Consider the following 25,958-nt stretch of genomic DNA (forward strand, 5'->3'; position numbering starts at 1 on the left):
GGTGTAGGTCTTCTCTGAGAGTGGTGGCAGAGCAGGGGCCTTCTCCTTCGAGAGCCGATCAAAGACATTTTTCTTGGCCGGGGCCTCCTTCACCTCCAGGGGGTTGGTCCGGCCTTTACGATCTCCGATCTCCCGATCTGACTCTTTCTTTAGGCGACCCGCCTCCTCCGCGTTGGCAGCCTCGTGAGCCCTGCGTAGGAGCTCTTCCAGGTTTACGGGAGGCTTCTTGGCCAGATCGTAGAAGAGCTCCTCCACCCTGAGCCCGTTCGTGAAGGCGGCCATCACCACTTTTTCGTCCTTGTCCCTGACCTGCAAGCTCTCCGCGTTGAAGCGGGTCATGAAATTCCTCAGCGACTCGTCGGGCCTTTGCCTGATGGACATCAGGTGGGTTGCGTTTCTCGCGTAAACCTTCGAGGAGACGAACTGGGCTGCAAACTGCCGGGCCAGCTCGGGAAAGCTCCGTATAGATCCCGGTTTCAGTCCCTGGAACCAGAGCCGCGCCTTCCCCTTTAGGAACATAGGGAAGGTCTTGCAGCGGACCTCATCCGCGGCGGTTTGCATGCGCATATGCGTCAGGAATACCGAGAGGTGGTCCTCCGGGTCTGTAGAGGCATCGTACATCTCGATGCTCGGAATCTTGAACCTCCGGGGTAGGGGGTAGTCCTCTATCTCCCGGGTAAAGGGCGAGGTTGCATAGTTATCTTCGTATGACCGGGGCCTCAAGATCTGCTCGAGTTCATCCCGAGCAGGGTCCGGATGATCGCGGGGCCGGCTTTTGACAGACCGAGCAGGGGAACGCTCGAACCCATTCCGTGTGGGCTTCCTCGGAGAGGGGTCTCTGGGTTGGCTCCTCGCGGACCTGTCGCGGGAATACCTCTCGCTGTCCTCAACCACCGAGGCTCGGGGGCGGGGAGGAGTCCGGGGTCGCTTCCTCCTAGGGGGCTGGTCACGCGAGTCATCCTCTGAAGGATCAGTGGGTAAATCCTTCTCCTTTCCCTTGGCCTTGGAGGTCTGTGCACCTCCAGCCCCCTCTCCCTGCTTGGCCTGCCGAATTATATCCTCCAGCATGGGGAGATTCTCCGTCACGAACTGGAAGATCTGCTGCCTCCGTTCCCCTGAAAGGGCCGAGCCACCGACGCCCTGGGACGCCCCGGCCTCTTTCCGCTGGGACCTCTCACCGCCCTCAGGGCCGGCGCTCTCTGCCGTACGCTTGGATCGCGTCCGGGCCATCAACACAATCTTACTTACCTTACGGTTCCCACAGACGGCGCCAACTGAAGAAGCGCAGACGCTTCCCCGAGGAGAGCTGACCTGATCAGCTCGGGGTGTCGATGGGAGAGCTGATCCAAGACCTGCAAAACAGAGAAGATGAGCTAACAAAGGGGGCCCGAGGGTTGTCCCCGAGGGCGCTCCGACGGCCAAGTTAGTTTTCCGGTGAGTAGGGTTCACGGAAAGTAGCAACTGTCCAGAGTTAATTGCCAAATAATCAGCCCCCCTTTGTACAGTAGATGTGTGCTATTATTTATACCTGCGAGGGAGTCCGACCTCCGCACGACGCGGGACTTGCCCGGTATAGATAGTATCCCGCACTCGGGGGGGGGACTTCCCCCGACCTCTTCGGGACGGACCTTCGCCTCCCCTGGGAGCCCTAGTCGGTACGGCCCGGGGCTGCTCCCAGGGGTCTGGGGGCCAAGGCCCAGCTCGGCCATTCCTGGGCTGCCACGTGTCTGGGCCCGGAACGGGGCCTCTGCAATGACAGTGGTCGTGATGGAGAGGTGTGCAATGTCAAATCTTCCACCACAACTCCAGGCTCCTCAACCGGGAGATGTATTAGAAGATTTTCAGTGTCGAGTGTACAGGAAAAATTGATAGAGAGTGACACTTGGGACTTATGTAGCAGTATTTTCTTTAACATCTCGTTGAGCTGGATCGACCAATCAGCAGTACTAGCAACAAATGTGAATCTACTTCACTGCCAACGTATACTTGTCTTGTACTTGCATCTACTTGATGAATTAGTAGTGGCGAAAGAGCTAAAATTTTGGTAAGTTATCACCTTCGTATGCAAACTAAGCAATGCTTGAAGCGTTAGTTTCAACCTCATGCCCATCTCCTAGCTATTACTGCAGACGAATATCCTAAGTTCGTAGACTTGATCGAGTTACTTGATATACATGCTGATTTTTTTTCTGTAAACTGAGCATTCTAAAACACTCGAGGTCTCCAGGTTTGGGAACTTATTCGCGAAATCATTGAAAATCCATCCTTATCAATTGCTAGTGCATAAAACATTTAACTTTTTTCAGATGCGGACATGGAAACAACTTCAAATTCGACGACTTCCAAGCAAAATATCTAATGTGAAGAGATTCAAGGTTTTAGTACTACTTCAAAGCATGTTATTCAGCATCTTTATTTGATTCAAACCAGAACAGCTAATTAGACTTGCGTTCTCAATCAAGGGACAACTCGATAATATGCTTTGTAGGGTAGCTTCATCCTTATGCACGTTTTTTAGAGATGATTTTCTCAGGCGACAACATTGGATCTTCTTTTTACAGGCAATTTACTGCCTCAATTTACACCCTGCAAGAAAAAACTCTGTAAGCGCTTCAGCTTCAAGAATTGTAAAGACTTCAGGCAAATCGTCTCCCCTGTGAGATAAGTGTGAAGCATTAAAAAACCGAAGCTCTTTTGCTACACCGGCTGTTTCAACAATATCTAGTAAATTCTTAATCAAAGAAGATACATCACTCAAAAACAAGCACCGAAATGGAAAGTTGGAGCTGCTGAATATATGCATTCTGGTTACGGTATCTTTGCAGGGATTCTTTCACATAATCTTTGAATTCTTTTCCGATTTCCTAAACAAATGCAGGGTTCTCTCATACTTCATGCAAATGTTGTAATCTGCAATCATCAAGGTGAAGTTTCAAGACAGGAAAAGTAGACCATGCGCTATACCATGTCTTGGAGTAGAGACTCATCTGTGCTGCTTCTTCAGGGCTTAGGAACGATAGAATATGTTGAATAATATCTTCTGGGAGCTCCAATACATAATCACTTTTCCTTGCATCAACCTTTTTCCGCTTCATATTTGGGAAACTTTGCCAAACCAAAGCCCTCGAGGTATTGCAAAACTATTATTAGTAGCTTGAGATCTACAATTACTTGTATCAGCTAACCTGACATAAAGGGTTTTATTATTTTTGCAAAACCAAAGCCCTAAAAACATTTATTTTTGTTTATTACTTCACTAGAAACGGTTTATTATTATTATCATTCATCGGAAACAATGTATTTTTTATAACAAGATCATGGGATTGCATAGTGATATTTAAATCCAAATTCAACCCAAATTGAGCTATAGGATTCATAAGGGATCAGCCTATATATCATGATTGACTGATGGCAACTCTTTAAACTACAACAACAGGTTTGATATAATTTGCCAAGAAAGTAATTGGAAAAGCCACGCAATATCACAATGGCGGAGGAGAAGTCGTACCAAAATATGCCTGCAGCAGATTACGCTTCCGGTGCACTCGTTTGCGCTTTCTGTTACATCAATTATTTAACTTTGTTAAGAGCATAATCATGGATGAATTCCCCTTTTTCCTAATCGTTGAGTTATGATTGTATGATTAGGATGAATTAGCCTTGAAAGCATAACTTCCAAAGCAACAATTGGATTTCGATTATATTTGTAAAGTGAAAATTCGGATCTGAACCTTGATTATGCGTGAATGACTTTGTAAGTTCTTGACAAATGCTAGATTCATTGTGATTTCGTAGAGAAATTGACAATATGATTTTCTATCTCAATTGGAAAAAGAAAATTGATGAAAGCAAGCCTTTTATACTAATTTTCCACCAAATTGGATGGAAAAAAATCAATTATCCAAAAATTAGTCAAAATTGGTATTTTAAGGGCTAAACATGTTTTTTAATCAAGATCTTCTTCATCTCTCTAAAACTGTTTTCTCTCCCTTCTATCTAGAACTCTTCCAATTAAAATTTTCTTCATCTCTCCCATGGGAGAGAGACCAAATCTACTCTTTCCCCATGGGAGCCCGTACTCCTTATAGTTTTTAGTTTTTCTTATTTGAATAAATTCTATTCTTCTCTCGTAGGATCTCCTAGTGAGAGTTTCTGATCTCCTAGTGAGAAATTATTCTAGTGAGAGTTTTATTCTCTTTTAGATTTTTTCTTGTAAGAGTTTTTTAGGTTTTTATCTTTGTGAAATTTGAGATTTTGTAGATCTAGAATCTAGTTTCTCAGATCTGCAATTTCTCCATTATTATCAGATCTAACTTTCTCTTTGGACTTGAACCAATTTTAATCAGATTTAATTGTCAACAGACATGTGCTGATATATTGGGTTACAGTGATTCATCCGGATGGAAGATATATAGGAACATCAATGTTATCTTTATTTGTATTATTTTCTTAAATGTATTATATCTATTAATTTCAGATCTATATGTATCCGTATCAGGTTTGTTTGATGTATTTTCTGCCATTAGTGCAGATTTGCTTGAATGAAATGATCTTTCCTATCTAAAAAAAGGGCTAAACATGTTTTTACGGAAACTTAAATGACCAATTTGGTCCACACACCTAAACAATATATAGACCCAATTTACATATTTCCCATGTAACATCACAATTATTAGACTCGAACCCCCATTGCAGTTTACCATCTTAAGAAAAATCGTATCATAGTCCCGTGAATTCCTTATAGCTGGCCTTTAATTGATAGCATACCTTCCCTACGTCGTGGCTGGGAGATCCATGTGAAATTCAAATTCTTCGTTTACGATCAAATTCGAGACAATTACTTATTAGTTTTTGAAGGTAATCTTCTTAATTTCTTTCCAAAAATTTGTTCTTGAAATGCAGTTTACGTAAACTCGGTCTATATCAAAATTTGTTCATTGTCTTTAAACACTACGATATCCTGAAATGAAGAAAGAATGGGGCTTTGCTCGATTGCTATGTCTCGATTTCTTTAAAAAATCCCAATAAGAGATTACTTTTTAATGACAAATGCGTGTTTGGAGTGGAAATTTTTGCTCATAGATATTACACTGATAGAGGAGAGATTTTGTCACCAGCACTGTTCAAGAGAGATTCTGGCATTTATACATACAACATAGTAAAATTTTCCAAGCTTAAACAAGATTTTCTCCATTCCGATGTTTTTGTTGTGGGAAATTGCAAATGGTACGTGTATGCCTTAATTTTAGTAATGGTATTTCCTTCCAGATAATACTTAAAAAACCTGTTAATCACAGTTTTTTTTTTTTTTGTCAAATGTCAACTTCTATCACAGTTGAGTAGCTTTTAATTAGTAATGGAACTTCTTTTACAATTTCAGGAAGCACAAGATTCTTGTTAGGCACAAGATTCAAACTCTGAATTTAACGGTAGAAAAAACTCGAACCCTCTCTCTTGACGATTGAGAGTTCTCCTAAGTTAATTTGGCGTAATAAAGTAGCCTCTCAACTTTATTTGTGTTTAGATTAGGGGATTATAAATGGAGTGGTTACTTAGAAAACCAACCCATTTAAAATGAATTTGTCATATCTGGACTTTTTCAACCTTAGATGAGATGATTATGTTTGCAAGGAGGGTTGTGTTTGTTGCAAATATCAAGGTTAAAAATGGCTAAAATGAATAATGATGCATTTTATAACGCCATAAAGCAAATCATGCTATATATTGTATAATTATAGATGCAGATATAAATAGTTTGACCATTATCCATATGCAAAAATCAAACTTCAACTAAAAAAAACGTGTTTAATCTCTTTTCAAAAAAATATTTAAGAGAGGGGTGGGATTTAAGAAGGGAAGAATAGAGCGGGAGGATTTGAACCAGAACTTCTAATTTTTGAGGTCTCAAACGTGCTTAAACTCTAAACATACATTCATAATATATGTTCTTAATTAGCATTAACAGGTAGATTTCATTTTCACACATAGAAAATTTGACCTTTGTCCACCTATAATAATGCTAATACTTTCTCTAGTGATAAAAATTGTGTTTGAACAACATTTTTGTTTTGCAGGTACGTCGTGGTTTTCTTCTACCAACCCCATTTGTGGTTCTGATAACATTTTCTCCCCGAAAGACATTCACAAGCCTTCTAGAGGCTTCCTTGAGAAATATGCTACGGTGGTTCAAGCTGAAATTTCTGGAGTAGCAACTTTGAAAAGCTCTTTTCAAACGCTAGGACTGACCAAAATCGAAGGAACAAAATTATATTCCCATATTGATGAAAATGGAGTTCTCCCATAGTACCTTTAAAAAAAATTTCTTCCTTAACGTGGGCTTATGTTAGATTTATCTCCATTGATCTCTTCATTTATTCATATTTCAATTTATAAAACGTAATAAAATTATGCTATTATATCATTATTTTTCTTTTAATCTCTAAATCAACATATGAAAAAATTATATTTTTTGATGATATTTTGATATTCAATTTATACAAAAACTTTTTGAATGGTGAAAAATGGGCCCCAATTGTGATAAATTCTGCAATTCTCTAATCAGAAGGAGAAGACAGAACTTGGCCAATTTCATGTAAAATTTTATATATAACTAATACAAGGACAGAAATACATTATGAATGGAGTTGATCTTCGAAAATAATTTTTAAATTAATTTTATTCAAGTGTAATGTAAAGAAGTTCTCTCCGATGCAATGGAGAGGAGTCTAGTCCCTAGGTATGTGAACGCATTACGTGCAAAACAACTTTTTTTATAGCATCTTTTTATTTAAGAAATACATTTATTCTGAAAGCTGTGGCTTTATCCATTTTAATTTATATGTGGGATGAGGTGAAGCTCAGGAAGAAAGCAGAATTTGGGAGGTAAACAAATTCAATTCTACATGACTTACTTCTCACTCAATTTCTGTTCTACAGAAGGAAAGCAATACCAAACCAGTTGTCTTAATGCACAATTACATTTCAAAGAAAATATTCTGGGATCACTAGCCTTCCCCAGCTTTGACAACCATATAGATTTCTTCTCTAATTTTAATTTACTTTGATCCCTCTCTTCTTTACTGTCAAGTTAATCTTTTACTATTTCGCCATGTTATTTAATCTCATTGGATTTTCCTCCCTCTGGTATTCAAAAATCACAAGTGTACCTTAGATCTAGGGCTGGTTTGTGACATTGTAATCTCAAAAAAAGGAGTATGGCCAATCTGATCTCAACTTTTCAGCAGGACAGAAAAGAACAATTAAGCATTTTCCAAAAGCTAAAAGCTAAAGCACAGAAGCCAAGAGTGATTTTTCAACCAGATGATTAATTTAAGGCAGGCTTTTCTCTTGACTGAGGTTGTAAGTTGCAACTTGAACATCTACCAAGATTCATGGGCGTAAAATCGATTCAGAAAAGGACTAAACCAGGCACATCTTCAGTATCCAAACATAAATCAAACACAATATCTCCTCTACAAATTGCTCTATTGATTGATGATGCCTCAACCTTTCTCCAACATCCCCACCCTCAGATGTTTCCGGATCCAAAAGAGTCCAACGATTTCTGCTTTGAAGTTTAATCTAATTACCATGAATAAAAAATCAGGAGACCAAGAATTTAAGAATCAACAAGCATTCATTATTCATGAACTTGCTAACGCATCCCATAGTAGCCTGACTAAAAACTGCAGGTTCTTTTCCAATAATAAAACATTTTCTGTTTCAGGAAACATCAATTTGAACTAAAACTGAAGCAAATATACATATTCTGATGGTAAGAACCTCCAATGACATAAAAGCATCAAAGTAAGGAAATTATCTAACAAGACCCAAAAGCTCTCATCACATGCTTGTCATCCACAAAGATCTTCTGGCCACGTTTTAGGGCTTCATCCCAAGATAGCAATGCTTTCTCCAGGATTTAAAATTTGAAATTTCTTGCATCAGGAACTTGCTTTGGGCTAAATGGTCTTCTGAATATGAAGATACCACATATTTGTTAGGCAATAAAGGTCTCTGTGCTCTCGCGAGCAGTAGCTTGAATATCTGGAAGATCAGAACTTATGGAGAACTTCATCCATCTTTTCTTTTCAAAATGCTTAAGACATGGATGCATTACTAGCCCTATGACAACAGCAATGAGACTTACAATCATGACTTTCAGAGAAGAAAATGCCAGGACAGCACATATCAGTATGGTTGGTGGTGTACACATTAGAATGGATCCAATATTTCCCACTGGAATCTTATATGGGCGAGATGCATTTGGATACTTGTATCTTAACCGGACAAAAGCAATAAATTCCAATATCATTCCAAAGCAATATAAGAAGTTCTCAGCAGCTACTATTTCCTGAAAGCTCATCCATGAAAGCAAAAACACACCTGAAGCTGAAAAAAGGATCCCAATTAGAGGTGTACCATAGCGAGATCTCTTGGCAAAGAACTCAGGAAGCATTCCTCTTTCAGCCATACCAAGAAGCTGAAAAGAATCGCTGCTCATCTCAGCTACAAACATCCCCATATTTGACATAGCTGCAGCAGCCTGAATCCACCATCTCAACCATACACCACCTAGCATCTTTGCAATATCTGAAAAATAACCATCCGTCCACTTATCCCTCTGCAGTGGAACAGCACCAGTTCCAACCAGAAGAGGAATGAAATAACTAACAACCACTAAAATCACTGCATAGAAAAGAGATTTTGGCAAAGTTTTCTTTGGATTCTCTACCTCCCCTGCAAGTGTGCTTATAGAGTCCCAATAGTTCAGATTCCAAAAGAGGGTATTCAGATACAAATTCCAATCTACATGGTGAATATCTGCCACAAACCATCTTCCGGGCCTTAACTTAGGAATTGAAATAAGTCCCATAACTGCAAAAGGCAGGAGTGAAGAGATGCCAAGCAGAATAGCAACCCATCCAACAATTGTTAAACCCCTATAGTTCATATAAGTTAGGACAATAGTCAAGGCCAATACAGCAAGGACCCTAGGGAAACCATGACCGACTGCAGGGAAACCAGATTTCAAATAATCCAGAAACAAAACAGGATACAGAGCATTATCAATAACCCCACTTAACCATTTCACCCAACCTTGCTGGAAACCCCAGAACGGACCTAAAGCGCTTGAAACCCAAACGACGTAACCACTATTTTCAGGAAACATAGTTCCCATCTCAGCTGTGATTAACGCCTCAGGAATACTCCATATGAATGGAAATGCTAAAAATCCCAGAAGAGCTAAAAGAGGACCAGCAGCATTAACACTATCCTCAACCCCAAATGGGCCCCCTGATACTTCATAAAAGATGAGGAAAACAAGGGGCAAAACCGAAACTTTCCTACTACTATGACCAGCTCTAGGAGGAGGAACCTCATTAATTACCACATATTCTGATCCATCATATTCCCCCATTGCAATGGCAGCTTGTCTGTTAGTTGTATTCCTCAATTTCTGCATTCATCATAAACTCATTAAAAACTGAATACACTTGCCTCAGCTCAAATTTAACTACAGAGACACAATAGAAAGACAAAAACTATACAAATTTAACATGAAAAACAAAATCTCGAGATAAACCATCACAAGAAGAGAGGAAAAATAAGGAAATTATGGCTAATCAGTCCATAATTAGAACAGAAACCAGCATAATTCGCCAATTCTCATCAAATTATCACAATAGTTCAATCAGATTAGCGGAACAAACCTCAGAAACCTTGATCAAAACAAGGAAATCATGCGAACTAGACCAGATTCAGTTCAAATAGGAACAAACCAACATCAAATCAAGTTAAACCAAGGTCCTCAAAATCAAAAAATTTCGGATACCATCCAATCAAATCTGAGGAACCCAGAAAGGAATGAGTAAAACAACGTAAAAACAGAGAGAAAAAAGGAACAAAGGGAGGACCATGAAGCGAAGGCGACAGAGTCATTAAGAAAAAGCGGTAGCGCCTTGTTTGGCTCTTTGCGTCATCTTAGAACTGAGATTTGAGGGAAAAAACAAAGGGACTCTTCTGCAGATGAGCTGAGATGGTGACACACGTTGGAAAGGAGAAGGAATCGAGAGCTATACATCTGGAATCGGAATCGGGATGATGAAAGAGGGAATATTTTGTTGCTATCTGTCTCTGTAAATTGATAAACTCTCACAAAAGATGGGAAGTATTCCCCAAGATTTGAATAGTTTGTTGGTTGACGAAGAAGTCAATTCAAGGGTAAATTTGTAATTTTATTATTCCAAAAATATTTGTCTAGTTTTTCTAATCCTTCATACACACACACATATATATATATGATTAATTTTATATACACTGACAGTATATACACTTTTATCATTAAATGCATGACATATAATCCAAATTTGAATTTGAAATCTAAATTTTACATATATGTCGTGCATCCAATCGTGATAATATATACACTGTTAGTGTATATAAAATTTACTTATATATATATATATATATATATATATATATATATATGTCCTTTTCTAAACTTTCCTTTTCTCTTTTTTTTGGAAGATTCTCAAAGAATATTTGAAATTTGGTTCAAGGGTGGTCCTGTCAACTATATCAGTTGACTAAATAAAAATGTTATTAACTGTTAATTAATTAGGTAAATCTTTTATACACTATTAATGTATACACTAGTAGGTTTAGATGCATGTCATATATATATAATTTGATGTTTAAATTCAAATTCAGATGATGTGGCATTCATCCAACCCGTCAGTATATGTACTGACAGTATAAGAAAGATTGATCCTAATTAATTATGTTATAAAACGTGAAAATTTTATTTAGCTTGAGACCTCGAAAAAAAACTCTTAAAATCGAAAATGAAGAATTATTCAATTAGATTGTAATTGGTTGAGTTTTTTTTCCCTTTTTGTGTGCTAAATTTTGTTTGTGTCAGGCATTGATGAGAATCAATCAAAGAACACTTGGGAAGTGAGAAAATCATAAGAAGTTAAAAGTGAATTCAGTCAGAAAATTGAAATCAACTTTTTATTTTGCAGCCAGATGTTTATACATATGCTGCATACAAAAAATTTAAAAATCAGGATTAGTCCAATAACTAAGAGAGAACTTTTATATTTCTCTCCGTTATCAGCAATATTCGAATCCTGAACCTAATAATTAGGAATAGGAAAGATGTGAGAAGAAGTATGAGGATTAAAAAAAAAATGAAAGAAAGATTCAACTGCACATTTTTTCCTTTTTCTTTCCTTTTTTTTTATGAGCAAAGATTCAGTTACACTTAAAAAGGGTTTTTCAGTTGTCTAATGCTAAATTTTTATTTCTCATACAGTATTGCATAAGCAATTGTAAAAGATGAAAAAGAAATTGTACCCTTCAAGCAAGCACAAGAAATTACTTTTATTTATTTTATTGTTATTTGTTCTTTCTCAGAAGTATTGGGAATTTAAAACGTCTTGTTGCCTTATCATCCTACCGGTTCACCAAGATTCTGACATGACACAAAATCGCGGAAATGTTTTGTGCGTGTGACAATAGAATACTTCGTTTTCTCAGCAAAGGCAAATCACATCATGACAGTTTTCCGCCACCCCACAATTTCTGTCAAGGAAAATGACTTCATAAGACGACATTCATTTCCCGTACTAGTATTTGGATGGTGTATTATTTTTTGGGATAATTTCACAAACCTCCCCTAAGGTTTCTGAAACTTGCACTGGAACCCCTCAAGGTTTTAAAAATTTCACTGATCTCCCCTAGCAGAGATTTGGGTGACAAGAATTGAGTGAGCAGAATTGAAAATTGTAGTAATTTTTGTGTTATTAGTGATGTAGAGCCCACAACCAAGTATTGAATAGAGATTTTTTTTTTTTGCAACTAAAAGCTCACCTATAAAGTTTGCAAAAGACTAAGGGTGTGTTTGATAAAATTGAAATCTAAAATCTAAATTTGTTAAATTATTGAATTGTTAAATACTAAATTTGATATATTTGAATGCATACCATATTAACTGATGAGTGAATAACTTATCTCTTATTTTCGAGAGTAAGTTTTGCTTAAGAAATTCAGAGTGTCATTTAATTAATTCAGATGTTTTGGTTTTAGTTATCAAATGCATCTGAGCATATTAAGATCTAAATCCATTAAATATAAATACTGAATTGGGTTATCAAACAAGGCCTAAAAAATAACCAAAATTAAAAAGAAATTTAAAAAAAAGAACAAAGCTTTGACATCATGATTGATCGATCCTTCTATTCTCTCTTTTTTGTTGTTCATTCTCTTTACTTTCTAAAGTTTCTAGAGCACAAGTACTCAAGTAATGGTCATATTGATCACTAAGCTAAATAGTAGTAGTAGAAAATTGGAAAGTACAGTATGATTTAGCCTCCATGATGTTGGAAATCTGTCCAACATTGAATCCCCACCATAGTAAAAAATATCAGGCCCTCATTGACAAACTTCCACTCCATTCTTTCAGGATAAAAAAGGAAAAGGAAATTACGTTCCTCATTCAAGTGCCACTCCATAAATCCAATTACAATGCATATACTTTCCCATAAAATCCGAATTTGTGTCTCTTGGATTGAAGATTACTTTTAAAAAAATTTTAAATAGTGGAATAACGTTTTTTATGATGTCATCTATTGAAATAAAAAAAGGTAGTTGAAGAAATAAAAGAATAATTATAAAACGTGTTTACGATACAACAAAAAGAATTCAGCTCTCAATACAAATAAACTATTTATCATATGATACATATCAATAAAAAAATAAAATATAAAACCTTTTTTGCCCCCAAAAAACATGAGAAGAAAAACCTCAAATACCTTAGAGTCACCAATTGGTTCTGCGTCCACATGCCATATGATATATTATATGATTTCTAAGTACTCAATTCCAAATGGTATGTATCTCCACAAATCATTGCACTTCACACGGTATTTAACTTTTAAACATCAATTATGGAACTAGCCAGCACGCGAGGGGCACAATAATATTTAGCTATGATTCCGACATCAATATGGCCGTCTAAACCCTCAACACTTATAAACTTTTAGGCATTCCAAAATCCAAATCTCATTTCCATTTATGTCCTACAGAAAATATGCCTCGATCCAATGTCAAAAAGAACAGCAAAACATGGCTTGGAAAAGAATCTTGCCTATCCACATTATTTTCTTTTCCTACTTAATTTCTTCTACCAAAAATAAATTATCTCTTTCTTTTCAAGCAAAATCAATTCAGAAAACAGACACCATCTTCTCTCTCGTGAAACAAAAAGACAAATACACGTGCACGTATACACATGAAACTATTAAAAATATATAGTTATCAAAATGCAAAAAAAAAAAAAAAAAGAAGAAGAGAGAGAACAAAAATGTATGAATGGATTAGGAGTCATTAGTTAATTTGCTAGGGAACTAATTCTCAGCCAATATGGGGGAACAAAATCTTGAACCATTTCAGCCCTTATCTTGTAAGTATTCTAGTAGAACCATTCCAAAGCACATTCTTGTGCAACAAACTCACAACTTTTTAGGGAGGGGAGAAAGGAAAAGGAATGGAACAAGAATAAAGCCAATATTAAAATCTTTGAAGATGAAGAATATATAATAGTATAATACCTCATCCTCCCCTTCTTGTGGTTTTGGTGCTGTGGAAATATCAGCAGCTGCTGCAACTTGTTGAGAGCCAGTTTGCGCTCTTCCACCATTGGCAACTACCCCGGCTGGTGCAGAAGCATCTGATAAATCTTGGGTTTTGGGCACTTTTATTGATGATGCTTCATCGCTTCTTGCAGAATCTAGAGATAAATCATTCTTGGTTTTTGGGACCATTTGTATTTGCAGAAGAAGACTGGATAAGAATGCTAGAAATTTGCACACAAATAAAGGGCTTTAAAGAGAGAGACTGAGAAAGAAAGCTGGAGGAAGATGAGGAGAAATGGATGTAGACATGAAATCTGATATAGAGTTTGAGAGAGATATTTTGTTGTTTTTTGACCAGCTTATTGTACTAGTTGTTGGAACTCAAGGCATTACTGTTTATATATATATAAAAACAATGGCTTGAGAATTTGTTTACATCATAGTAAAATGCAAATAATGCAATTGGATACGCAAAGGTAACTTGTCTATTTTATTTGCTATTACTGGTTTGTACGTGTTTGACGGCAAAAAATGGACTGATCTACCAAACCTTGCCTCCTTTTTTTTTTTTCTATTCAATATTCTTCACGACATTTATTTATTTGTAATTAGATTATGTAATATTAGCTGTTTCATGGGGTGGTTATTGGCCAGGATTTAAAACTTGTACTTTGCGATTTTCATTTTAGTCATTTTATCACGGGTAATAGAGTGCACTTTTTTGAATCAAATTATTTCAAAATCTCATTTTGTAAAGTAAACCATATTTTTTTTAAATTTTATGAATGCGTTCATCGTCTAGATGTCCACTTCTTTACAATTCTGTCACTTTCCATCCGTTATTTCGAGGGGAATTCATTGCACCTGATATGACAAGTAACCAACTAATCAGTGAATATAATTGCGTTTTCTTGTAGAAGGTGAACAATGCAATTGCAATTTACATCTAAGAGAACTTAGCAATGTGTCAATTTGCCCTCCTTCTTACTAGTTTTCTCAAGATTATTTGGTATTCTTATTGATTCAGATTGATAGAGCTAGCTTCTAAACTATATAACAATGGATGTTGGTGCAAGTGAAAAGAGCTTCAATCCCTCAATCATGAGATTTCGAGTTCGAAACCCATGAGAATGGAAAGAAAGGACAATGTTGGAATAGTTTCCCCATAGGAGGGATCCGATCCGACTCGAATAAAATTAATTACAAACTGTAAAACAAATACACATACTGTGGTTTTTACCGAGAAAAAAAAAAAGGCTTCTAAACTATGTTGGCTTTTTAATATATTTTGCATAATTAATAGAAACTTGAGATTCTTCAAGTATTGTTAAATGATGAGTAGAATCAGTTTGACCAAAAAAAAAATGAATAGAATCAGGAAAAATATAGATAATCACCCCATGGGATATAGTCCAACAATGGAGTAAAACTACTTTCTTTGTTTTTGTTTTAGTCAAAATTGTTAGGAGCACATAACATGTCATGGTCTACATTTTGAAGCACAAGGTCCCATAGAAGCGTGCAAGTAGCTTGGTCCCACTCTCCCAGATCCTCCCCAGAAGCATCCAATCCAATAGGAGTCTGATAACTGATAAGTCAAAGCTTTGACTGTTGGATTAGGTTAAAGTATTTCCCAGCTCTGTATAATTAAGGGATAATTTCAGAAACCTCCCACAAGGTTTGTAACATAGTGGTTTTCATATCTTTGGCATTCTGCTCATATTGATATCCTCCGACAATGATATCTTTTAGGGGTCTCTTCTATCAGAATTATAAGAAGGTTTTTCCAGTGGAATTGTACAATCATCATCCCCCTTTGAATTGGATACTCTTTTGTTGACAAAGATAACACCGGGCACATATGTTAATCAGCCGTCCTTATACACTAAATTGGAGAACCCTTTTTTTTAAAATAAAAAATTCACCTAAATTGAACTTTAAAGTTTCAATTATAATGGACATACATAGAATTTTTAATATGATGTAGCTCCCTCAATAAGGATGGAAATGCTTAGCATTTACTTTTTCACAATTCTGATTTTATAAAGAACACTGTAGCACATTTTTGAATAGTAGATTATTTGAGATAATTTTTTGAAAAAACATACTGTAGCACGTTTTTTATATGATATGTATGAGATAAAAATAGTTGACAAATATGTTGATGATATAAGCAAATAAATTTTGGTAAATAATGCACTGCACTATCCAAACATACCAGCTAGCACTATTTCTCAAAATCAAGTGATTCTAACAATTGATCTATGGTTTCCTTTTGAATGCTTAAAACAAGGCCTCTCTCTAAGCAGGGAAATGGTGGAAAGGCGGAATTTGAAATTGTTCACTTCTAATTTTTTAGGGCTTAATATTAATCACTAGAGCAAAGTTTTCTCAACTTAAAATTGGTTGAATAATTGGTTATGAAAAGATACATACTCTAGGCCTCCATTGACCCTTTTATTTTTTTTTTGGTGATAACCAAAGCCCCAATTTACAGTGGCGACTGCCGGGATTCTATCTAGGCTAAACTAATAACCCATGAGGGAAGAAGGTTCTTCCGTCCATGTCATTCCTAACTTTTGGCTTTACATGTTTTCCTTATGCAGTTTAGAATAAGAAAATCAGATGATAAACGAGAATATGCATTTATTTTGATCTCTTGCCGTACTACTTGATAAAGGCGCAGGCCGAAAAAGTTATAAAGTGCATGGTCGGAAAGTATGTGCGGGTGTACGAACACACACATATATATGTATATATTGTGTGTGTATATATATATATGTATATGTATGTATGTATATAAACAAAAGTATACGTTTGTTAGGTTCATATTGAATCAAATGTAAGTTTGTAGTTGTCCCAAACTGCTATAAGTAACTTTAAAGCACCAGCTAACATTGCAAAAATAAATTCTCTCCGTCAGGGAAAGAAATTCATTTGGATCAGCTGTTTTTTGGAGTATTTTTGAAATATTTTACTGTGACAGTGTATATGAAAAACTTTTACTATAAATTTTTTTAAAATATTTGATATATTGTATGAATAAAATAATTTTAAATTATTTTTATTTGTATATTATTGTATCATTATATTTAAAAATTTTATTTTTGAAAAATAGGCGAATCCAAATGGAGGTTCTCCTACCATGAAAGAAAGATTCTGACAATGTTCTTGTTCTAAGGCTTGTCGGACAGGTGCTCCGGTGACCAAACTTTGCTATGGCTCCAGGGTAGAGGTGATTCAATCGGTTGAGTGCCAAGATAAAGGCTCCACTATCTGCACGCTCGCTCAACTTACTTTATGTTCATCATGCTTGAAATGATAGTTTCATTTTTTTTTTAAATAAAAGTTTGTTCATTTTTTTTTAAAATAAAAGTTTGAGTTAATTTGATTCTGATCGTTATTATGCATCCAAGGTACCGAGTCAAGATCGTAAGTCACTTACATGAATTCTTACAAACTGCTTATCAACATAATATTCATATTAGTACCGAGATTCGAACACATAACCTTCTATAAAAAAGTGGTATGTTCTTACTAATTAACTGCTTATCAACATAATTCTCATATTAGCAGCGAAATTTGAATACATAACCTTTTGTATGTCCTTAATAATTGAACCAACCTGCACTAGCAAACGGTAATTTCATATTGTGCAATCTATGAGATTTGTTTGCATTACACAAAATAATCATTAGTTGTACGTGATTATGGTTGCTCTTACAAAGATGCCTAATTTTGACAGAGTAATTCGAATACGAGCTTCTAAAATAACATCCAATACTATTACTAGAGACAAATAGCTGCTCTGAGGCCTATTCTTAGATCAGAAAAAGAAGCTTCTAAATAACATGAACAAGTTCTATCGAGCCAACTTCACTGGGTAGATATTCCCTTCAAAGAAGCAAGAGCTTCTACCAAGATGGACCTAGGGATCAGGAGGGGCAATTGCCCCTAATTTTTAGAAAATTCAATTTCGCTCTTACAAAATATTCAAAATTTTCTATAAATGTTCTTTAAAAGTTTAAACATTTTCCCTTGCAAAAATTTTAAAAATTTTTGTATTATATACTTAAGTTTAGATATATTGATATTCACCCTCTCCACCTAAATTAGATTTAGATAGGTTATTATTCAACCCCAAAAAAATGTAAATTTTCCAGTTCATTAATCCATGGATCTACTTGGGACCCTTCTTTAGAAGTTTTTAATAGATAAGTTTATCCACAACTTTGTCTACAGAAACCCTTTAAAAGCACTCCAAACTTTTAAAATGCACACCTTAAACGATCCTATGTTAGGTTGATTTATTATGAGAAAGGGATTCAGTATTAGAAATTATTATAGCCCAGTTAGCATGTTTGGGCCTAATAGGCCGAACCAATGATTGGCCTCGTAGGCTCACATTCATATCAACCCATTCCTAAAATTTGACGCAATCAGTGCCGTCAATATTTGAGTTTTTAATAAAAATACTTATTATCAACTTAAGTGTTTTAAAATATATTATTTGGAGACATAATTCAATAAATATTTATTATATTGCATAATATATAATTTGAAAATTTTTAAAAGTGTTTATCCCTTTATTTGGTTCATAATTTAGGATAAATGATTAAATTTGATATTTTTTTTAAATCACAAAAATTACTTTAAAAGCACCAAATTTGAATTTTTGCTAAAAGTGTTTTTAATACCAAAACTCTACTCCTAATTTTATGGGATGATATTTATCAAACACTTTAAAAGTACTTTTATTACCCAAAAGTATATTTTTTTATCAAAAGTACTGCAACCCCAAACGACGCCTAAATAAGGACCTCTAAATTTTTTCTTCATCCTTCAAAAATCTTTGCTCCGGCCCTTCCCCTTTGCTCAGAGCTGTCAAACTCAAGGTTTCTCACATTCATATCAACTAGTTTCCTTTGAATGCTTAAAACAATGGCTCTCTCTAAGTAGGAAAAGGATGGAAATGAGGAATTTGAAACTATGATTTCTGATTTTTGAGGCCTCAATGTTACTCTAAAGTCTTCTCAACTTAAAATCAGTTGAATTATTGGTTATGAAGAGGTAGCCTGTCCAATGACCCTTTTTTTGTTGGGGTGATAACCAAAGCTTCAATTTCTACAAATGAGTTGTCCCTTTTTTTTTTTTCGGTTTGCTTATAATAACGTGTATGTGTGTTGAATAATGAATAGGTGCATAACAGATCAAAGGTACGTGTACGATTGTCCCAAATGGTATAGAAAACATTTGGCCACCAGTTAACTTTTACAGAATCAAATTTTCTCCATCACGGGAAGAGCTTAAAAATAAAATCAAACTTTGCAAGTTCACATACTATGAAAAGTTTTGGCAATGTTCTTGTTCTAAGGCTAGTCGAATTGCTGCTCAGATGACCAAAATTTGCTATGTTCCAGGGTAGAAGTGATTGAATTGAGTGCCAAGATATAAGGCTCAGCTATTCGTTCTGTCCATCAATTCTTGAAATGGTAGTTTCATATTATACAGTCTGTGAGTTTTGTGTACATTATAGAAAACAAACAGCATATTTCGAGTCGCATTACATTGGGCAATAAGCGCTTACATGACATAGTTGAAATGTGTACTCTTTTTTTCTTTTTCTTTTTGACTATTTGTGACTACAGTAATTCTTACAAATCATGTAAATAATTTTGACAGAGAGATTTGATAATGAACAATTAGAGCTTTTAAATGAATTGAACTGTTTGCGAATATATTCGTGTTCAGCTTATTTTTTTCAAAAAAAAGACTCGATCATTTAATAAATGAATCGAATTCAAACACAATATTAGGTTCGTATAATAATCAAGTCAAACATGAATCTACTTGCAAATTATTCAAATAGTTCATGAATATATATATATATATATATATATATATATATATATAATTATAAGGGTTATTATCACTTTACCCCCAAAACTAACGGTCAAACTTAACGGAGTTTGTTAATTAAAATAAAAAAACAAGTTTAGCCCTTAAAGTTATTATCATTTTACCCCCATAAACTATAATCTCATTATCAATTTACCCCATAGAGTTATTTTTTAGGCAATTTATCCCACCATTAAACCAACTTAGCAAGTTAAAAAGTTTTAGAAGAAATTATCCTCCTCTTTGTATAATAAAAACAATAAAAAATTTAAAGTGGTTCTTCTCCTCTTTAGTATTAAGAAAAAAAGTTAAAGTATTAATTTCTTTCTTCTTGACAATCTTATTAATATTAAAAAAATAGAAAGATCGGAAGGGGGAGGGAGAGGGGGAGAGAGAGACAGAGAGAGAGAGCTTAATTCTTTTTTTAGAAAATACAAATAAGAAAGAATTAAATACTTTTATTATTTTAAAATTATTTCACTTTATTTTTTACTACCAGATTTCAATTCTAATCCCAACAACCTTAAATTAATATGATAATGTTAGACTTTTTTTTCTTTGCAAATTCTAATTTTCTGTCTCCTTCTTTCCTATCGCCTTTTCTTTTCATAGTATTAATAAGTGTGAAAAAAATTTGAGAAAACCCTTTTATTTTTATATTTTTGGATCTCTTAAAGTGAAAAAAAAGAAGAATAATCATTCTAAATTTTTTATTTTTAAATATATTTATAAGGGTAAATATATTTAAAATTTTTTTACTATAGTAGTTAGATTAACGATGAAATAAAATAACAAGAAAATAATGCTAGAAATTAAATCGATTATATCACTATAATTAAAGGAATAAAGTAATAATAACAGTGTAGTAATGCTATAGAATAAAAGGGTATTTTTGTTCGAAATTTCTTAACATGTTGAGTTGAATTACTTATGGGGGTGAAGTGACTAAAAAATAATGTTAGGGGGTAAACTGATAGTAGTTATATAGTTTAAGAAGGTAAAGTAATAATAACCCTAATTATAAAAATAAATATTTATAAACTCAAAATCAAATATTTATAAAAATAAACAAATTGTATTTGCGCAATATTTAAATATCGTTAGTATTTGAGCCAAACTCGAACTATATTCGTACATTATATGAATAGAATCTAAATATCAAATATTCAACTCAATTTAACTTGTTAAAACTCTATGAGCAATGGAGTTAACCCGATTGGGGTAGAATATCCCTTAGAAGATGGAAGAACATCCACACCAAGGGCAGATGTAAGGGGTGTGTTAAGAAAATTCAATTTTGCTCTTATAAAAAATTAAAATTTCTAAAAGTGAGTTTAAGAATTTAAACTATTACCTGACAAAACTTTAAAATATTTTAAATCATATACTTAAGTTTGAATATGTTAACATTTACCTCTCAACATAAATTAGGTTTAAATATGTTAACATTCACTCCCTCAATGTAAATTTTTCATCAATCTATGTTCTACGTCCTACTAGGGCTGTTCATTGGCTGATAATAGTGAATTTAGTAAAAAGAATTTTGGTAATTCAGAGAGTTTATTTTTTAAGATAAATATCCAATTACCGTCCAAGCTTTAGTTTCGTAAATTAGACCAGAGAATCGGTAATTTTGTAATATCCGAAATTCAAAATGTCAATAGTGAATTAAAATATCTTAATTTTCTCTTAACATTATTGTAACAAAATAATATTCCATATGTTTTTCCAACAAAATTCAATCAACTTAACTCAAACAATGATACGCAAAAAAAAAAGTTCATAATTCTAAGTCCTAACTCATAATCTCAATTCTTAAACAACACTGAAATAAACAAAAACTTCAAATTAAATTGTCAAACTAAACTCCAACATGTCAACTTTCATCAAAATTCGACTTCAAAGTATAGTTATAGTTAAGTTAGCTAATTAGTATATAGTACGAGGATTAAGATTTACTCTTATATTTAGGCACATATATATATGTATAACATTTTATTTAAAAAATTTTGATAATTCTTCCTGTAATTGGTAATTTGATAATATTTTTAATATTTATTTCCGAACCATTTTACCAAATGTTATATTTCAATTTTTTAAAATTTTTGTTTTACCGAAATCTGAGATCCAATCTAGATTGGATTGGCCGGTTTTTTTTGTTTATGAACTCCCCTCCGCCTAAAAGGATCCGTTCTTAGAGTTACCATAACAGCCCAATTAGAAGTGTCTGGACCTCAAAGCCCAAATTCATAATTGGCCTCGTTTCCTCCCATTAAAAATTGACGCAATCAAACATTAGGGTTTCCCTCGCCTCAAACCTCCCGCCTCTTAAGAAGGACCTCTACAATTTTTCTTCTTCCTTCAGAAATCTTTCTGCTCCAGCACTTCCTCTTTGCTCAGCAAAAATTTGCAGGTTTGTTACACTTTTTGGCCCTAGAAGCCCTTTTTTTTCTGATCAAGTTTCACTGTTTTTGATTAATTTGTGCTCCGATTTTAGTGATAATATGCATTTTTTGTTTCCTTTCCAACTTAATTTTAATTCTTTTTCTGCGTGTATTCGTTGAGTTATGCATATAGATCAGTTGAAATCATACTGGGTTTTTGTTTATTAACATGGATAAATATGTTAAGAAAATGAAGTTGGATAAATAAAGATTTAGAGGTAATCTGGGCTTTAGAGACTCTCCTGTGTTAAAGGTTTTTTGTATTTGATTTGGTTGAGCAACATTGATTTCTTGGCTTGTTATATATTTGGAAAAAGCTGTGAATTTAGGGTGATGTGGCTGAAAATTTAGCTGCTATGAACTATGGCTAGTAAAGCAATTTAAACTGGTAGACAGAGAAAATTGTGAGTTAATGAGATTCTTGAACTCGATTGGCTGAATGGTGATGGAAATGAGATGCTTGATATTTCACTGTTTATGGATAAATTCGAGTATGTCAAGGTGGAAGAAGTAGAAATGGGGAGTTTGTGGGTTCGGCAGTACGAAGTTGGTTTCACTGGAGGACTTGAATTGCAAAGGAAATCGAGATTTTCTTTTCCTTTTTTTGTTGGTGTTAGTTGAACCGAACGTTTTCAGTTGGTGGAGATGGTATTTATGTCCCAAGTTTTGTTAATATGTAAGAGCTGTTGAATTAGCTGTTTTCTATGAGCGTAATAGCAAAGCAACATCAAAATGGTATGGCAAATGAGTTGATGGAATTTTTTTCAGGGTTTATTGGGTAACGAAATTAACTTCTGTTGATTGTTTGTAGGCAAGTACTTCAGGAGAAATTTGATTTTCTGCTTGGAAATAAACTTGCTATTGTTGGCTGCTCAAAAATTTGAGGATAGCTTAGCTCTCATTTGTTGAATGCAAGTTATAGTTTTTTTTATTGGGTTATGTGTTTTTTGATGGCTTTACCAATGATCAATTGGAAACAGAAAAATGATGCTGTTATACTTGTTCTTCAGTTCTCAGAATAACATTTATTTTAACTACTACTCCCCCTCCTTGTGCTATTATGTGCCTTACTGTTATGTTCTTTTCATTGATAGTTGAATATACAGTCATTCATGCTCCTGTTTCTTGTGATGCTATTGAGTGATTTGGCTTGAAGCTCGGCGTTGGGCAACTGTTGCAGATTAAATCGGTTTTTTTCATTTGTAGGTAAGACATGGTTAAGCATAACAATGTTGTGCCCAGTTCACACTTCAGGAAGCACTGGCAGAACTATGTGAAAACTTGGTTTAACCAACCTGCCCGCAAGACAAGGAGACGCAATGGTAAGTTGCCAGTTTCATGGAGTTTGAATAGGCAAGAAACTGACAGGTTTGCCCATGCAATGCTAGAATGATCTTACTCCATGTTGCATTTCTGCAGCTAGACAAAAGAAGGCTGTGGCAATTTTTCCAAGGCCAACCGCTGGACCGCTTCGACCTATTGTTCATGGGCAAACCTTGAAGTACAATATGAAAGTCAGGGCTGGCAGGGGATTCTCTCTTGAGGAGCTGAAGGTGAGTCAATTTGTTAAAACCTATTTTACCTCGTTTACATTAAGTTAAAGATTGTCTGTCATTTACTTTCTGGAGCTTCATTGCATTGTGAAACCATATGACCTAGAGAAAGGTTTTTTGAACATTATTTTGACTCTGATCCATTGAGACTACTAGCTTTCTCTGCCAACTGATTGAAGTGCTCTGTGGAGATGTTTTAAGGCATGGATGGTCATATCTCATTTTTCAGGCAGCAGGTATTCCCACAAAACTTGCTCCAACAATTGGTATTGCTGTTGATCATCGTCGCAAGAACCGTTCTTTGGAAGGTTTGCAAGCCAATGTCCAAAGGCTCAAGACTTACAAAGCCAAGCTAGTCATTTTCCCAAGGAGGGCCAAGAAAATCAAGGTACACCTGCACTTGTAACAGTCGTTTAGTTTCTGATAGTTATGATAATGGTTGACCCTGATTGCTGGTAATTTATGCCATAAATGTATTTCTTTCATTTCCATTATTTCCAATCCCCCGACTCTAGAAATTTCACTGGCTTCTGTCTTCTTGTTCAGTCTGGTGATTCAAGTCCTGAGGAACTTGCCACTGCCACTCAAGTCCAAGGTTCATACATGCCTATCACCAGAGAGAAGCCAACCGTGGAGCTTGTCAAGGTCACACAAGAGATGAAGTCATTTAAAGCCTACGACAAGTTGCGTCTTGAGCGCACGAATGCGCGCCATGTTGGTGCTCGGTTGAAGAAGGCTGCTGAAGCAGAAAAGGAAGAAAAGAAATAAGCAGTTCGAATGTTCTGATGTTCAGATTACTGATAGCAATACTCTTCCCCTTTTTGATTAATCAGGATGTGCAATTTTGGATGTTTATCGCGATTAGACACCTATGTTTTGGTTGAATTCTTCCAGTTTAAGTTACCATCTGCTTTGCTTGAATTCGAGCCTTTTTATGAATGCTGTTGAAGGTTTACTTGTGCATCTAGGCAAATTTAGCGAAATGTTATTTGCACTCCTATTTTTGTTAATTACACTCCTATCATCATCTTAATCATATAGTTTTCATTTATTAGACTATATAATAAAATAAATTGTGGGAGTGCAAATAACAAAAAAATTGAGTGCAAACAAACATTTTTTGCCCCAGGTTTATCATCCATCTCTAGAATATAGTAGGATTTCTTTCTAAGTTCAGTTACCAAAAAGTGAAATCATGCTCGGTTGTTGTCTTGACATAAGGGGTATAATACTTTCTTTCCACCAAATAGTTTTTAAGTACCTGATAGAGTTGCCAAAAAACGCATGTCTGCATCAATGAGCGAAATGCAAGATAATGTTGAGTAAGATCATGTAGATAAAAATCATGTCTGAAGTACCCTATAGTCCTTGCCAAAAATCACTTCTATGCATCAAGTTGGGTTTTAAATGTTAATCACGTTCTTTTCAAAAAAAATAATAAGATATTAATCACGTTGATTTTATCTTATCTTGCCAAAAATGTTATTCCTTGTCTGCCTCATGTTGAGTTGAATGTTAATCATGTTGATAAACATTTTCTTGCAAAAATTTTATCCTTGTCTGCGTCGCATTGAAGAACATGCTAGCAAATATGTTGAGCCCAAAAGAATATCGCTATGTTGGCTGTCACATCATCAATAATTTCTTTATTTTTTTATTTTTTTTTGGTAGTTTGTGGACTTGGGTGTAGCAATTCCTTTAAAGATTGTTTTGATACAAATTGATTAGATAAAAAGAATATGTTGAGCTCGAAAGAATATGACTGTTGGCTGTCACATCATCAATAATTTCTTTAACTCTTTTTTTTTTTTTTGTGTTTTGTGGACTTGGGTGTAGTAATTTCTTTAAAAATTATTCTAATACAAATTGATCAGATAAAAAGAAGGGATAATTTCAGAAACCTCCCTTGAGGTTTCATGAAATATCACCTAGCTCCCCTAAACTTTTCAAAATCTCACTTAGTACCCTTGAAGTGATAAAAGGGCCATATACTAATATCAAAGGTGATGAATTGTCAATAATACTCTCATATTTAAATTGGAAAAAATGCACTTTTCATCTTCAAAGTTTGCGGGGTTGACCAATTTCATCCTCAAAGTTTAACCCCAAACACATTTCATCCTCAAAGTTCCGTAATTTTGACCAATTAAGGACAATTGACGGGAATTGGAGGACAAATCAAATATTGGGACGGAACTTTGCATGTGAGAAGCACAATTCGTCAGATCCAACTTTATACCCAACATAACCGGGTCAAACCGAATGGATCCACTTTTTTTAACGGACAAAAAACACAAAATAGCAAAAGGAAAAAAACTCCTGTCTTCTCCTTCTTTCTTCTCCGTTCTCAGCTCTAAAAAATTTTTTGGCCAATCGTTTCATCCATTTTTCCAGCACCTGCTGGCAAGAAGGAAGGCATAGAT

General features: G+C 35.0%; 2 protein-coding genes across 4 annotated transcripts; one reads left to right on the plus strand and one right to left on the minus strand.

Moving 5' to 3' along the window:
* Nucleotides 1–7,617: 7,617 nt before the first annotated feature.
* On the minus strand, nt 7,618–13,977 carry LOC113779438 (probable polyamine transporter At1g31830). 3 transcript variants are annotated; one of them, XM_027325014.1, is made up of 2 exons: nt 13,617–13,977; nt 7,618–9,460 (listed from the first exon to the last, which is right to left on the minus strand). In XM_027325014.1, the coding sequence occupies exons 1-2, from the start codon at nt 13,827–13,829 to the stop codon at nt 8,000–8,002; spliced, it is 1,674 nt and encodes a 557-aa protein (XP_027180815.1). In that variant the 5' UTR covers nt 13,830–13,977; the 3' UTR covers nt 7,618–7,999. The 3 variants fall into 3 exon arrangements, with proteins under 3 accessions (XP_027180815.1, XP_027180816.1, XP_027180817.1); XM_027325015.1 differs by lacking the exon at nt 13,617–13,977 and adding an exon at nt 9,918–10,143; XM_027325016.1 differs by lacking the exon at nt 13,617–13,977 and adding an exon at nt 9,714–9,900.
* Nucleotides 13,978–21,836: 7,859 nt separating this feature from the next.
* On the plus strand, nt 21,837–24,498 carry LOC113779809 (60S ribosomal protein L13-1). The gene is made up of 5 exons (XM_027325535.1): nt 21,837–21,951; nt 23,189–23,304; nt 23,402–23,535; nt 23,765–23,923; nt 24,082–24,498. Exons 2-5 carry the CDS (start codon nt 23,196–23,198, stop codon nt 24,301–24,303), a joined length of 624 nt encoding a protein of 207 aa, XP_027181336.1. The 5' UTR covers nt 21,837–21,951; nt 23,189–23,195; the 3' UTR covers nt 24,304–24,498.
* The last annotated feature ends 1,460 nt before the right edge of the window (nt 24,499–25,958 follow it).

Source organism: Coffea eugenioides, chromosome 8 (genome assembly GCF_003713205.1).
Source record: "Coffea eugenioides isolate CCC68of chromosome 8, Ceug_1.0, whole genome shotgun sequence".
Lineage (NCBI taxonomy): Eukaryota > Viridiplantae > Streptophyta > Magnoliopsida > Gentianales > Rubiaceae > Coffea > Coffea eugenioides.